The sequence below is a fragment of the Aulonocara stuartgranti genome (assembly GCF_965226115.1).
Source record: "Aulonocara stuartgranti genome assembly, chromosome: 5".
Classification (NCBI taxonomy): Eukaryota; Metazoa; Chordata; class Actinopteri; order Cichliformes; family Cichlidae; genus Aulonocara; species Aulonocara stuartgranti.
The window spans coordinates 21,026,758-21,040,332 of NC_138943.1; the positions used below are offsets into that span (position 1 = coordinate 21,026,758).

The 13,575-nt window shown below is 39.6% G+C and overlaps 1 protein-coding gene across 4 annotated transcripts in view; it reads left to right on the forward strand.

Moving 5' to 3' along the window:
- Positions 1-11,042: 11,042 nt before the first annotated feature.
- srgap3 (SLIT-ROBO Rho GTPase activating protein 3) overlaps positions 11,043-13,575 on the forward strand; it is a 55,637-nt gene continuing 53,104 nt past the window's right edge. For all 4 annotated transcript variants that reach the window (XM_082532543.1, XM_082532544.1, XM_082532547.1 and 1 more), the window contains exon 1: positions 11,043-11,622. In XM_082532543.1, coding sequence (XP_082388669.1) covers positions 11,427-11,622 — 196 coding nt within the window. In that variant the 5' untranslated portion in view covers positions 11,043-11,426. The remainder of the gene's footprint in view (positions 11,623-13,575) is intronic.

Genomic DNA, 13,575 nt, shown 5'->3' on the forward strand with positions numbered 1-13,575 from the left:
CATAAAAAGACAATCCAACCTTATTCCCGTGCCGGTCGTAAGATCGAACATTGCAGCCGAGCACACAGCAAGTACGAACCATGGCTATGCTATCGCTCCTAGCTTAGACCCCCAAAATGGTGAATCAGGCCAAAATCCTTTCCACGCCCACCCCCGTGACATCACGCTCCGAAGCCCTATTAGCTTAAACCCCGCCCCCAAACCTTTGAAGGTTCAACGTCAAAGAAAAGTGGATGACGTCACAGTGGCTGCAGCCGAACGTGGGCGGGGCTTAAACCTATATAAAGGAGCCGTCCAGACTCCCAAGCATTTGGTTTACAAAGAGCACACATGCCTAGTCCAACTCCAACCAGCCAACAATTTATTTCCTCTTCTACATTTCAGAGTCAGAGAAATAGTAATACAAACTTAAACATGACAACTCCACACAGTAACACCTCAGTGGAAACATGGAAGTCCTTAAGTGACCACTTTTTTGGTACAATTGTACCACAGTGGCAATCTCTGCAGTTCAACCCAGAGTACTGCAACACTGAGCTGCCTTCCACTTTGCTGAAAGACATGTTGAAACTTTGTTCCATGTTAGAGGACGCAATGGACACAACCGTGGAGAAGGGAGATCCAGTGTCCACGCAGACTGATGAGGCCTGTCTTCACTCAGTGGACACAGAGTCCCCTGAGAAAACAGAAGAAACAGGAGCAAAGGACAGCATCCTGAAAGAAATTTCTGTAGATGACCACGGTGATAATGAAGAAACAGAAACTCCAGGACTGGAGGACTCTTCAGACTCAAAAAACCTCAAGCTGCATTTGACTGCAGAGGAGAGCAGTCTTGATAAAACATCCACAGCTGACAGTGAAAAAAGCGAAATATCACTGCATCGTGCACCAACGCCACCTAACATATATCTAAATGTTTTTATTGGTTTTAGTGATTCATCTGAGGAAGAAGCGTCTGTGTCGTCCCAGATGTTTCTTCCTCAAACCCTCACCGCAGACACAGTGGAACCGAAGAAGAGCTTTTTGAAGAAAAACTACTCAAAAGACTTGGACAACATAGAAGCTTCCCCCCTGGAAAAGCCTGTGAAGAAAACACTACATAGGTCAGTCCATAAGTCTGATTCAGATTTTGGTTCTTATGATGTCACTCTGGCATCTGATTATCTGTCTGAAGAAAAGATTTGTGTTTATAAAGTTATTCAGTTGGTAGTTTCAGAGGCCGCAGGCAAAGCCTCGTCTAAATACAAGGACTTCACACGGTGCCACAACTCCGACTCTATCAGCGATCGCCTGCTTGAAAAAATCTGGCCTCAGATTGACGAGAGGGATTTGGATCTATCTCCAAAAAGGCTGACTAATATCAACAAGGACATTTTCACCAATCTTTGCAAAGCACATAACTGCAAGGAGAAGTATTTGATTTTATGTCTGAGGGAACAGCTTGACGATATTACTGTCCCAACATTTACAAAACACCTGTTGGCCTTACCAAAAAGAGTACTCACTATATATAAAAACCGAGAAGAGTACGTAAAAGTTGTTGAAAGCTTCACTAAAGATTTGGTTCTGCACGCTATAAGCAACGCAAATGAGGCAAGGAAATTGCCTCCAGGGGCAGATAAAGCCATCATGAACAGGTTTACCCACAGGATTTGGGCTAAAATTTTGTCCCAAAAGCTTAAAATGTCCTTAGAGAACACTGAAGAAGTCAGTGTGAAAGTGTACAATGAACTCCGGCAAAAGTGGAAAAATCCAAACACTGTCCTGGAGTTAATGTTTAATGGCCAAGACAATATTGAAAACGTGATTGTCAAAAGTTTCAAAAGAAATGCCCCATTGAAGAGACCTAATTTCTTCTCTAGGGTTTTCTCACGAGCACGTTAAAGTTTACCTGACACCTGCATCTAAAAAGCTGCGTTTTCAAAAATACCTGGGTACATGTGGACGTAGCCTAGATGCATTACATTTTTATTATAATTCTTCATTGTTAATGTTAAAACCAGACTACTTTAAAATAATTGTCTCATGAACCACCTGGTTGATAATAATTTCACCACATTACATTATAGCATTTTTCTGTCCTTTATCCCGTCTTCCTTCTCTCACCCCAACCGGTCGCAGCAGATGGCCGCCCCTCCCTGAGCCTGGTTCTGCTGGAGGTTTCTTCCTGTTAAAAGGGAGTTTTTCCTTCCCACTGTCGCCAAAGTGCTTGCTCACAGGGGGTCATATGATTGTTGGGTTCTGTACTATTGTAGGGTCTACCTTACAATAGAAAGCGCCTTGAGGCAACTGTTGTTGTGATTAGGCGCTATATAAATAAAATTGAATTGAATTCAAATAAAAATGAATTTAAAAAAAAGTTTTAAAAGTGTACTTAGTTTTATTTGCTGTCAATTTGCCTAGAATGGAATATCAGATTAGAACGGCCTCTAAAATATAATATTTAATTTATTAAATAAATCAAATGATTTACAGAAAATAAAATTCAAAAACACTTTCATTTTCACTGTATCTGTATGGCTATAGAGGAGCTGTTATTATTTTGCCTGTTTGTCAGTGCTGGTACGAACCCCGTTGGTGCTGTGTTGATCCTTTTGCAGAGGTTTGAAGTTTCTTTCGATAAATCTGAGTCAGTTTGGGTCGATGCTCAGTGTATTTTTCCACAACAATCTTGGTGACGAGGATGAGATTTCTTGAGTGATTTTTGTTCTCTACTTTCATTTTGATTCCAGGAAACCTGCAGGTAGACTCAATGAGTCTGAAAGAGCGCTTATGTCTGAGCAAAGTATGGAGAAGGCGAGTGCGTGGCAACTGAGATCAGACAGAGTCACCGCTGAAATCTCAATTATTAAAGAATCCAGAGTGGAGAGCAGCTGAGACCAACTTGAATTTCAGATTTTATTGAGGGTTTTTAAGGGGCAAGTATGATTAAGAACTGTAAAGTTACCCGGCGTTTGGTAAGGGTGTCAGCCATTCAGAGAAGTTCTGTAAACCGACAAGCACCTGATCAAACTACAAGGGTGCGCCTTGAGAGGTTCAAAGGTTTATTTTTATTCTTTTCATTGTTGGTTGTGGACATCTTAACTGTATAAACAACACACTGATTATACAGTTAAGATGTCCTTTTGTAATAATTACAGTTGGACCAAAATCAGCTCACAAAATGCTATAAGAAAGAAATGTTTTGATAAAATATAAAGTGTGGTAAGTGATAGTAAAATAATGAAATATATAAGAAAGTCAAATGTGTAAAATTATAAAATAATATTGCAAAACCTAGTATGAACCATAACTAAGGTTAAATTACTATGATGTCCGCCCCAAATTTGTCAACAGATGCTGGGATCACCAAAAATAGTGCCAGGAGTTTCATACAGATGTGGTGAGAAGTTTAGAGGCTCTTATAATGATTATGAATATTATATTGTAGTTTGGGGCTTTTAATGATTTCTCTAACTTTACAGTATACATTTTAATGACTTTAAAAAGGAAGAATTGGGTGCAGAAGTTTGAATTTATTCACACAGGGTAAAAAGTATACATACAAGCTCAAGTATACCCATATGGAAAAGAAATAGAAAAAACTTATAAAAGACTTGCATAAGATGTGGCCTACTTCATATAGTGAATCATATAAGGCTTATGCGATTCACTCATGAAGGTGGCCACTTTCTCATTACTTTCATATATTGTTTTAGTAAGTATCCAAAATATACAAGTTTCATGTATATAATTTTTCAAGGGATCTTATATCTGTTTTCACTCTTGTATGCTTTTCATACAAGTTTCACACAAGACAGATACAGACTTTATAAGATTTATGTATATATCGTTTCCATATGGGTATGCATGCACCCCACCTTAAGCTATATTAAGATAACAATGAATTAATATCAGTAGATAGGAATACAAACTTCAGTCTAAGTAAAAACAAACCCCAACAACTTTTAATCGTACTCAGCTTGAATCTGAATAAAAAGAAGCAAAATAAAAAATATCTATGTCCTGATGCCTACATTAAAATTTAGGGAACACCTAAAATGTCCAATTGTAATTTGATGTACAATGAAAAATTACAGTCTTTGAATTATGCATTTATTTAAGCAAATACAAAATAATTTGAAAATATCATGTGGTGAAATTATTATTAACCAGTCTGCTTTAAGAACAATAAATAACGTCAATAGCGGTTGGTCTTCAGGGTTTCTACTCCACGGCCGTATTTCATACGGGTCCACATTTCCAATGCACGCTATTTTCTGCAAGTACCGCCGCTTCGCCTCTGGACGCAATCGGTCTCTATACAGTCCATTCTCTTTTAAGCTGCTTTTAAGCATCTTGTAATCGTCGTTCCAACACAGTGTGTTTGATTTGATTCGTAGACCCCGAAAATGCCGCCGCGCTCCCACAATGCATTGCGGCGTGACGTCAACTCCGAAGCCCTATATCTGCCCCGACCTATATATGACGTCACCGCGCTGGAGGCCGTGAACTATTGACAGCTGGAGCATGGAGCAAACTTGCTCCCACTAACGCAATGACTGACAGACTGAATGAGAATACCAGCTCATCTCCAGCTTCTCTTTCATATTTCAGCAGATTTACGGCACAGGCGCCTTTACCATTGTTATCATAGCAACAGAGACCAAAACCCTTTCCACAGAAACTGTGAATATTCAGGTTATGTCTATGAACCTGTGTAATTCCTTCATATTACCATATCTTATTTACATAGTAACTTGATGTGACTGGAAGGCTTTAGTGTGAAATTGCTTTCAAACGACAACTATAGACTATTTTAATGTTCTGCTGCATGACTTGTTGAATAAAAATAACTATTAAGACTAATTAATGAAAATGAGTCACAGGTCATTATTTTGATTGCTAGTCAGAGAACTCAATCTACTGTGTTCTGACAAGTTATGTTGACATGGGGTTGTTTAAGCTTACTGTATTACAAAATGTAAACCTAAAGTCAATCCATAGAGGCTTTATATAAGCCGCATTACAAAGAAATATAAGCTTTGTCAAATGCTTTGTCTACTGATGATTTATTGCAGATAAATTGCTACAGTGGTTATGGAGCGTTGTTGTTAGCTGAGCATCTGCATACTAAGGTTATAATACTAATGTCAGGAAGCCAGCAGAGATCATTTTGCTCTCATAAGGTAAAGCTGACTGAAACAAAGCCTGATCCTTTATATAGCTGATATTAATAGTCATGAATGGACACATAGATAAATTATGTACAGATCATTTAAATCTCTTGCGCTGTGATATTAAGTCACAGAAACACAGAAAAGAGCTGATTCACAGACCCGAAATTGCTGTTACCCATAAAGCCAATAGGTTCTTAAAAAAAGGATTAAAAATAAAAACATGTGACTGGGTTATTAGATATGCACTCCTGAATCACAGTCCTCATGACACTTTATCAGTGTGTGAAGGCAACACAAATATTTAAGTAATTTGGAGGGACTGTTTTTCTATCCAAATACGCATGACTGTTTTCAAATAGAGGCGCTTTTGGAGCTGTCGTAAAACGTTTTGTGTCCTTATTCAGATAAGCCTTTTGCGTCACAATAACTACAAAACAACTAAATAACAGAATTTATGGCTGTTACAAATCCACTAAAAGAAACGATTTTTTTTTGCCACCTCTTTCATTTACCCGAACACGACAAACCGATTAAAAAATTGACCGGCAGAGGGCGCTACAGAACAATGCTTTGAGCTGGGAATGAGCACAAACCCATTCATAGAACATGGAAAAAGAAGAAGCCAAAATAAGAAAAACAGACATGGGAAGAAAGAGACATCATATGTATCATCACACAGCCAAATATTCAAGTATCCTATCATATGAAGAAGAAAATGGACAATTATACACATGGAAAAAGCTCAGAGAAAATCTAGTAGGTGAGATATGATGGAGGGTTTAAAACCATCATCTCTTTTATAGATTTACATGTCTGTTTTTATGAATTGCTATCTATGTTTATTTGTGATCGTGCTTCACATATAGGAGTGTCTGTTGATATTTATGGATTTCATATTTCTCACAGTGTACAGCTACATGTCACAGGTAAACCCAAATACACTGCTATTGATTTTTTTCTCCTCTTGAAAAGTGTTAGTCTTTCCACTGGCCAGTGCACTCAAACACAATCTCTGGTCCTCATTCATCATTTGTCATTAATGGAGATGAGGCTGTGGGTGAAGATGTGAATAATGGCCTTCTTCTCTGTGTCACGGGTAAGTGATCAAAACTGAAGCCTCTAAGCAGTACAAGATAATGTTTGTTTTTTTAAAGCAAACACTTGCAGAGAACAATAAATATCATGTCTATTTATTCACAGTGTTTTCTGTACTATTATTGTGACGTGTAAATAAGCGCTTTATGAATCACTGGTATTTAAGATGCTTATTTGCATCACCTTCTAAAACAGAGAAATGCCCCCGCACCTCCCCACACTGCATCCTCTGTGTTTGTTGAAAATGTTTAGTTGTTTTCCAACTTTTTGTTGCAGGTCAACTGATTAGTAAGCATCAAGTCTGAGAGACAAGTGGGCGTTTTATCTCTTCGGGGAATGAAAAGTCCTGCTCAACAGATGGCAAGTGCTGCATACGAACAGAGACTGCAGAGAACTTACTGGCAACTCAGTGCTGCTATAAACACAACTACCACCTATTCCTTAGTGATACTTCATGCCTTGAGTCCAGCTCAAAGATCAGTAACTATTTTTATTCCTTGCTCAGAATTACTATTGTCAGAAGTGTAGATGAGTTCAAGACAAGAAAGACCAAAGCCATCTCTCTTTTCTGGGGAAGCTTAGGCCCTTTGAAATCTGGATGTGTTCCGAGTCTGATGGCCATTTCTCATCCTTGATGCCGTGGCACACTCAAGCAGCAGACTGAGGGTAGCAGAACCAACATAAACTGATCCTCCAGGCCAGTAGCGCTGTGGGTGTGGAGCTTGACTCTCAGATGGCGGTGTCAGAAAGGAGAATGCTGTCCAAGTTACGGACAATATTGGACAGTCACCACAGATGCCCCACAGGAAACCACAGGAAACCTATCGTACCTGTGTCCATCAAAAAAGTCCTTCCTATGACACCTGAACTACTTAAATTAGCTTTACGCTGTATAGATACATATTTTACATATTTAAATAACACATTAAATACACAGTGGGGACAATACATTACAAAGTGACCTCAACCTTAAGAGGAATCCTAGCAAATCATATGATAATCATTCTTGGTAAATATACAATATGCTGTCATGTGTGTCATGATGGGTTTCTGTTGCATAATTTCCTGTTTCTTTCTCTGTTGTGTGCACCATCCATGTATTAATCACTTCCTGTTTCATTTTGACATTTGTTTAGTCTTACAACACAGTTAGTTATGCTTCCAGCCCACTGTTCTGTTTTACACACTTTTCTGTGGCACAACAGTGTCCAGTTAGCCAATCATGCTCCTCAGTATACACCTCCAGTTGTTTAACTAAAACTTTGCAGATTGTATTGTGATTGCACCTTATTTCTGTGCTTGTGTGGTTTCTGGCCAAGTGCCTCCCACAGTCCAAAGACATACATGGGATCACGTTAATTTGTAATTATAAATTGGCCGTAGGTGTGAATGGTTTTCTGTCTCATTCTTTGTTAGCCATATGAATGACTGGTGAGGCGTTCAGGGTGTAACCTGCCTCTTGCCTTTATGACAGCTGGGATAGGCTCCATCAGTCCCCCAAAACAACAACAATAAACCCCCCGTATATTTTGGACAGATTAAAAAATGAACTCTAATTTAAAAAATCCCTGAACAGTTTCATTAATTATCTAAATTTATTGTACTTGTTATGAAAGCACCGGCAATGTCTAAGTGATTTCCAGATAATTCAAGCAACATCCACCCTGTAATGCTGATCTCTGTCACACCTGACATGTCACAACTGAGGTGCTCCCTTATGGCTTCACTCTTCAGACATGTAGGTGATGCATAGGGCCTGACAAATACCGCACAAAGATACAGAGTTATCTACACAGTAAAGACACACAACACAGGAAGACACACGGTTTCTTTTTCATATCCAAGCTCACTGAACCCAGACATAGATATACACACACAGCCTTTCAAAGGCCATTTAAAATTCCTCTGGGCCTTTTACTCCTGTGAAGAGGCTTGTGCATGCTGTGTTCAACAGCCTGAAAACATCAGTTGACATCACAAGGCCAGCGAAGAATTCAAACCTAACTCCTTAAATCATAACTGGTAAGAAAGCAGCGGGGCAGAGCAAGCCTGCGTGCACACTGTTTGAGGGAGAGAAACGCTTTAGAGATCTTCTGTGCGGTAATTGATCAATTAGATGCTTATTGGGTGACTAGCTAATTGTTCCATCTCATTTGTACCATGTAATATGTAAATTGTACTTAAATTGGTGTTGCTGGCTGAATACTAATCCAGGTCCTTAGCTTACAATGATATGCTATTTCTTTAGTCAAATGAAAGTAATTTGTAGCTATATTCTGAAAAACCTACATGTCTTGATAATTTAATGCTCATTTGTAACAATTGATTTACAAAAACAGTGCCATGCATACAGACTTTCTAATGGACTCAATAATGTTTTATACACAGTTCATAAAAGATTGAATAAACCATACTTATAAGTCATTAACCCTTTGAGGTCTAAAACTATCCTAACTAACTATCTAACCTTAGCCTATGAAAATCTCACAGTGGTATTTTTTATAATCTTTGGTTCTCTAGAGTCTTGGTAATCTGTAATCAGGACCCTGAAAAGCGCTATATAAATGCAATCCATCATTATTATTATTATTATAATCACCAACCTTCACACATCGAAAGCTGTTCATATTGTTTCCATAAAAGTCTGCTTCAACTTTCTCCAAAATACATGCTTAAGGTAGGGATATCATCTATGATGACTTAGACCTCAGAGGGTTAATGTGTGAAATTGAAATATTCTTAATGTGCTTAGATATAGAAAGAAAAGTACTTGTATGAATGTGTGTGATTGGGTGACTGAGGAAAAAGTGCTCCAGTCTTTTACCAGCCATACAAAAGTAATCTGTATGGCTAGTAAAAGACTGCTTCCACAAACCTGTATATGTATTTGTATATATCTGTATCTGCATCATATATACACTTATATGATTTCTAGAAAGAATTTCTTAATTTGACTTTAACTTCATGTCAGCAAATCGTAAATGAGCAGGAGTGGAAATAAACCTAACCTAAGCCCCAAACAGGTCTTGGTGGGCGTAAAACCCCTTGGATGTAAGTCATCACTGATGACGCCAACCCTAGCACTGAGCTCTAACCAAAACCCAATGTTTGGAGTCAAGCAAAAGGCAAAAAAGCTGTTTTTTGATGAAAAATAAATATTTTTGATCTGTATCAGTGAGAATTATTTTCCCCTGATTGCTAAGACTTTGAAGAACTGTTTTTAAACAGAACAACATTATATATTCTGATAGCATAAGATTTGGATTGGACCTCACGCGGTTAATAACATCTGCTGTTGAATCATTTTGCAATAACGAAGTTAAAAATCTCACATTCAGTGGGAAAAAAAGTCTTTCTTTCTTTCTTCTTAAAAATCAAATGATTGTGTTTTGAAATGTGGCAGAACGTAGACCTGGAGTCTGTCAAGTGTCAGCTCATGATACTGATGCCTGTGAACTGCAGATGGAAATAAAATGCAGAGGTGTATAGTGTGTCAGTATGCCGATTTTATGCCATTTCAATGTGAGTCACGCAGCCTGGTTCTTCTGAACTGAGAATAGCTAAGGTGACAACAATCTGAGTTCCCAGAACTGTTAAAGACAGTGACAGATCCAAATGACAGTGTCTGTCAGAAACACACTCAGTCTCTGTCACAATGCTTATCTTCATGACACAAATGCAAGGAACAGGCTGCAACACTGACATGGCACAGGGATCTGTACAAGCACTACTTACTTAAAAACAGAAACTGAATAAATTTGGACCATATTTGTTTGTTCCTTTACAGAGAATTAACAGTTCTTCTCCCCTATTTTATTTATCCTTGCTTCTACTGATGTTTCAAAGGCTTACTGTAGGAGACTAAATATATTGTTGTGACATTATTGTCAAAGTTATCTTTAATTATCAGAAAGAAGAGGTTAAACGTGACTAACATGGACAAGAGGATGCATGCTGGCAACACAGTTTTTCTTTCACCAGCTAATGGCTTGTGTTCATTTATAGGTACCACATCAGTGCCGTCCTGATGTGTTATTGAGCTCTTTAAGGACCAGGCTTCTCACATTTCAAGGATTAACTCTCACAATCTCTTAAACAGTAGCCATGGTGAAAGTAGTGCAGAGATATATAAAAAAAAAAGAGGTTTCCATGCCAATGGCGATTGCTTGGTTAGGTTAGCACTGAAGCTGTGAGAACAACTGAAACAGGAGCCTGAAGGTGGAACACCTTTCGTGTTGATAATGATGCTCTGTGTGCATGCAAATGTTTGAGCAATAAGAACAGAACAACAATAACTGTCGGTAAAAAAAAAATGAAGGTGCGTGGATTACAAATGTGGTTGAATGAGGCTGCTCATGCTCTGAGGATATAAACCATTGTGTGGTTGCAGGGTTGGAAGTAGGCAGAAGTAGTTATAGTGAGGTCTCCAGGAAATAAAGATTTGAATTTATGGAAACGTTGCTTTGTGCGTGTGTGTGTGTGTGTGTGTGTGTGTGTGTGTGTGTGTGTGTGTGTGGTCAGTACTACACAGTCACATTATGGGGGTAGCTCCATTCTTCTTAAGGAGAAGACATGGTTTAAAGCAAATAAGTAATGGTTAAAACTATAGTTTTTGTTTTCCGAACATTAATGTGTGCCAATGTGTGTCCCCTGAAGTCGTGGATAAACGTGTGTGTGTGAGAGAGAGAGAGAGCGAGAGAGAGGGGGCGGGTGGAAGAGGAAGGAGGGATGGATGATAATATGAAGGGGGCTCACGTGACAAGCTTTTAAATTCCTGTTTCCCTGCAGCGCAATTTGTCAGTCTGAATTGTGTGTGGCTGCTTCGCTCTTGGTACGCATGCCTGCTTATTTTGGACACAGGAGGTACTAGGACTTTCCTGCTGGAAACCTTCAGGCGTCTCCTTGTCCCCTTCATCATGTTGTTATTATAGTTTTCAGTCCGTTTGTGTGTGTGTTTTAATTCCCTCACCCTGCTGAAGGCTTTGAGTTTTTGAGCAGGAGGAGGAGGAGGACTCCTGGCAGCAGAGAAAGCAGTCAGAGAGAAGAATGCAACACCGGACTGCTGCTCAACTGTCATTTCTGCGATAGGGTGATTAAAAAGCTGGAGGAATACAACTGCGGGATACAATTGCACTGAGCCTCATTATTACTGTTTTTCCCCCTTACCGATGCATGGTCACTAGAAAACAAAGGAGAAAAAAAAACGGAGGATCGCGTTGCAACGTTGCAAGTCGGAGATCAACTGCAGAGACCCCCCCAAAAGTCGTCGACGGACAGGGGCTCAACCCCATAACCCGAGGAACCATGTCATCCACGAGATTCAGAAAGGACAAGGAGATCATAGCGGAATATGAGACCCAAGTGAAAGGTGCGGTGTGAATCTAATGCCTGTGTCCGCTCAGTGCTGATTGTCTGTTCTCTCCTCGAGCCCGTTTTAATTGGCTCGAGCCCTGCACCCCTTTCCTCCTTTATTTGTATTTTTAAAATAGAAAAAATTCAAAGCAATATCCTTTATATTGCAAACCTTATAGCACAGATTGACTTCTCCCTCAAGATAACAAGCAAACCGTGACAGTCAAGTAAATGACAAGAGCAGCAGACTATAGTCTTCTCTCCCGTGTGCAAAGGCTTCTGTCATTAATTCACCATCAGCCAGTGGGATGTCTGTAAGCTGAATGTTAATTTGTCATCATGTGGTTAGGGTCCAGATTCTGCACGCTTTGTTGTTGCTGGGTAAAATGATCCCTGTGCAAAGGATGGAGGTTGGACTGCTTTTATTATTGCACCTCATTCTTTCTGATTCTTGAGGGGGAAGCCTGTGTTTGGCTTGTTGTGGTTTGTGGTTGGATGATAGACTAATATTTAGGAATAGTAGGTTATATATTATAAATCCATATTCGGTGTGTTATAGGCTAATCTCATATGATGACATGGTGGCTTAGACTGAATGCACATAAGTACCTGCTCACCCTCCCCATGCTTTGCCTTTGATTCCTTGATGGTGCCTGTGGTTTGACTCACTGCTTTCACCTGACAACATGGGTAACACACGCTCTTTGATTGCATGCCAGCCTTTATCTAAAACTCATCCGGCACTATAACACGAGCGTATTAGCATTTGCAGTGCAGTGTTTCTCTCACTGTGTGACACCTAGGCTCAGATGGACTCTGCTGGTTTTGGAGTGGTTCTGTACCATTTAATCCTGATTTAATAATTTAAAAGAAAAAATCAGAGGATAACCAGGGCAAATAGCTGAGGAATGAAGACATCAATTGAACACACAAGCATAGGGTGCTGACCATGATTGACTCTGGGGTTCAGTTTCAAGGCCGTAGGCTCACTGCTGGCACTCTCACTCTCTGTGGTTCCACTGGTGCTAAATGTCTGATGATCACCCTTTCAGTCGTGTACCTGTCTGGACCACTGGATGCTAAGTGTGAGAATCTACACTTGTCACATGGTGTTGAAAGTGGATCAGCGGATTCATTTATTTGTTTTGTTACTTTCAACCATTTTCTAACTCTTTTTTTACTGTTATTATGTTTTTTATTCTTTTGTCTTGTGGCCTTGGCTGATCATTGAAAAAAAAACTGCTTGTACACAACTGAGCACTTATCTGATTCTCTTGCTTTCCTCTTTACCCAAGACATTTTCTGATAATTCAGGCGTCAGTTTAGTACTGTGACAGAATTGCTGCCGTTTCTTAGATCCAGGCCCTGTCTGCTGCCTCTTTGAATTAGACAGGGCCTTTCAGCTGCGTGAGAAGGAAGGATGTTAATTTATGATGAATGCTGCTTGTTTCTCATTCACAGCTGGTGTGTATCATAGCCTGCAGACAGAGAGGGCTCTGCTCTTGACATACACCGCCTCACAACAATGGTAATGTTATGAGCTGAACCTGGCAGTGAGCGCACGGTAATGAAATTCAGATTGAAAATCGCTCCTGTCTTACTCTGAGTTATTGCTTAATGGCTAATGTGTACATGGCAGAAGGGGCCAGATCATCAGAGTGTCAGTGATGGGTTAATAACACGATGGCGGGGTTGCTTTATTATGTATGAGGGCTTATAGATGGGTGACAAAAAGATCATTTGGCTTCAGAAACAAAGAAGAAACCCCATCAGTAGGTTCACTGTGGCTCAGTACTGGGGTTGCTTAAATGTGACCGGTGCAGGGAGCTGGCATGTCGTATCAAAAGTTAATCTGTTAGAGTGCAACAAACTACTTTGCTAAAATCTTAACTCCTGCTATTAATGAATTCTTGACAACCCTTGAGGCCGGCTGCCAAAGCTGAGGCCTCTGAAGGACCTCTGTGAGACG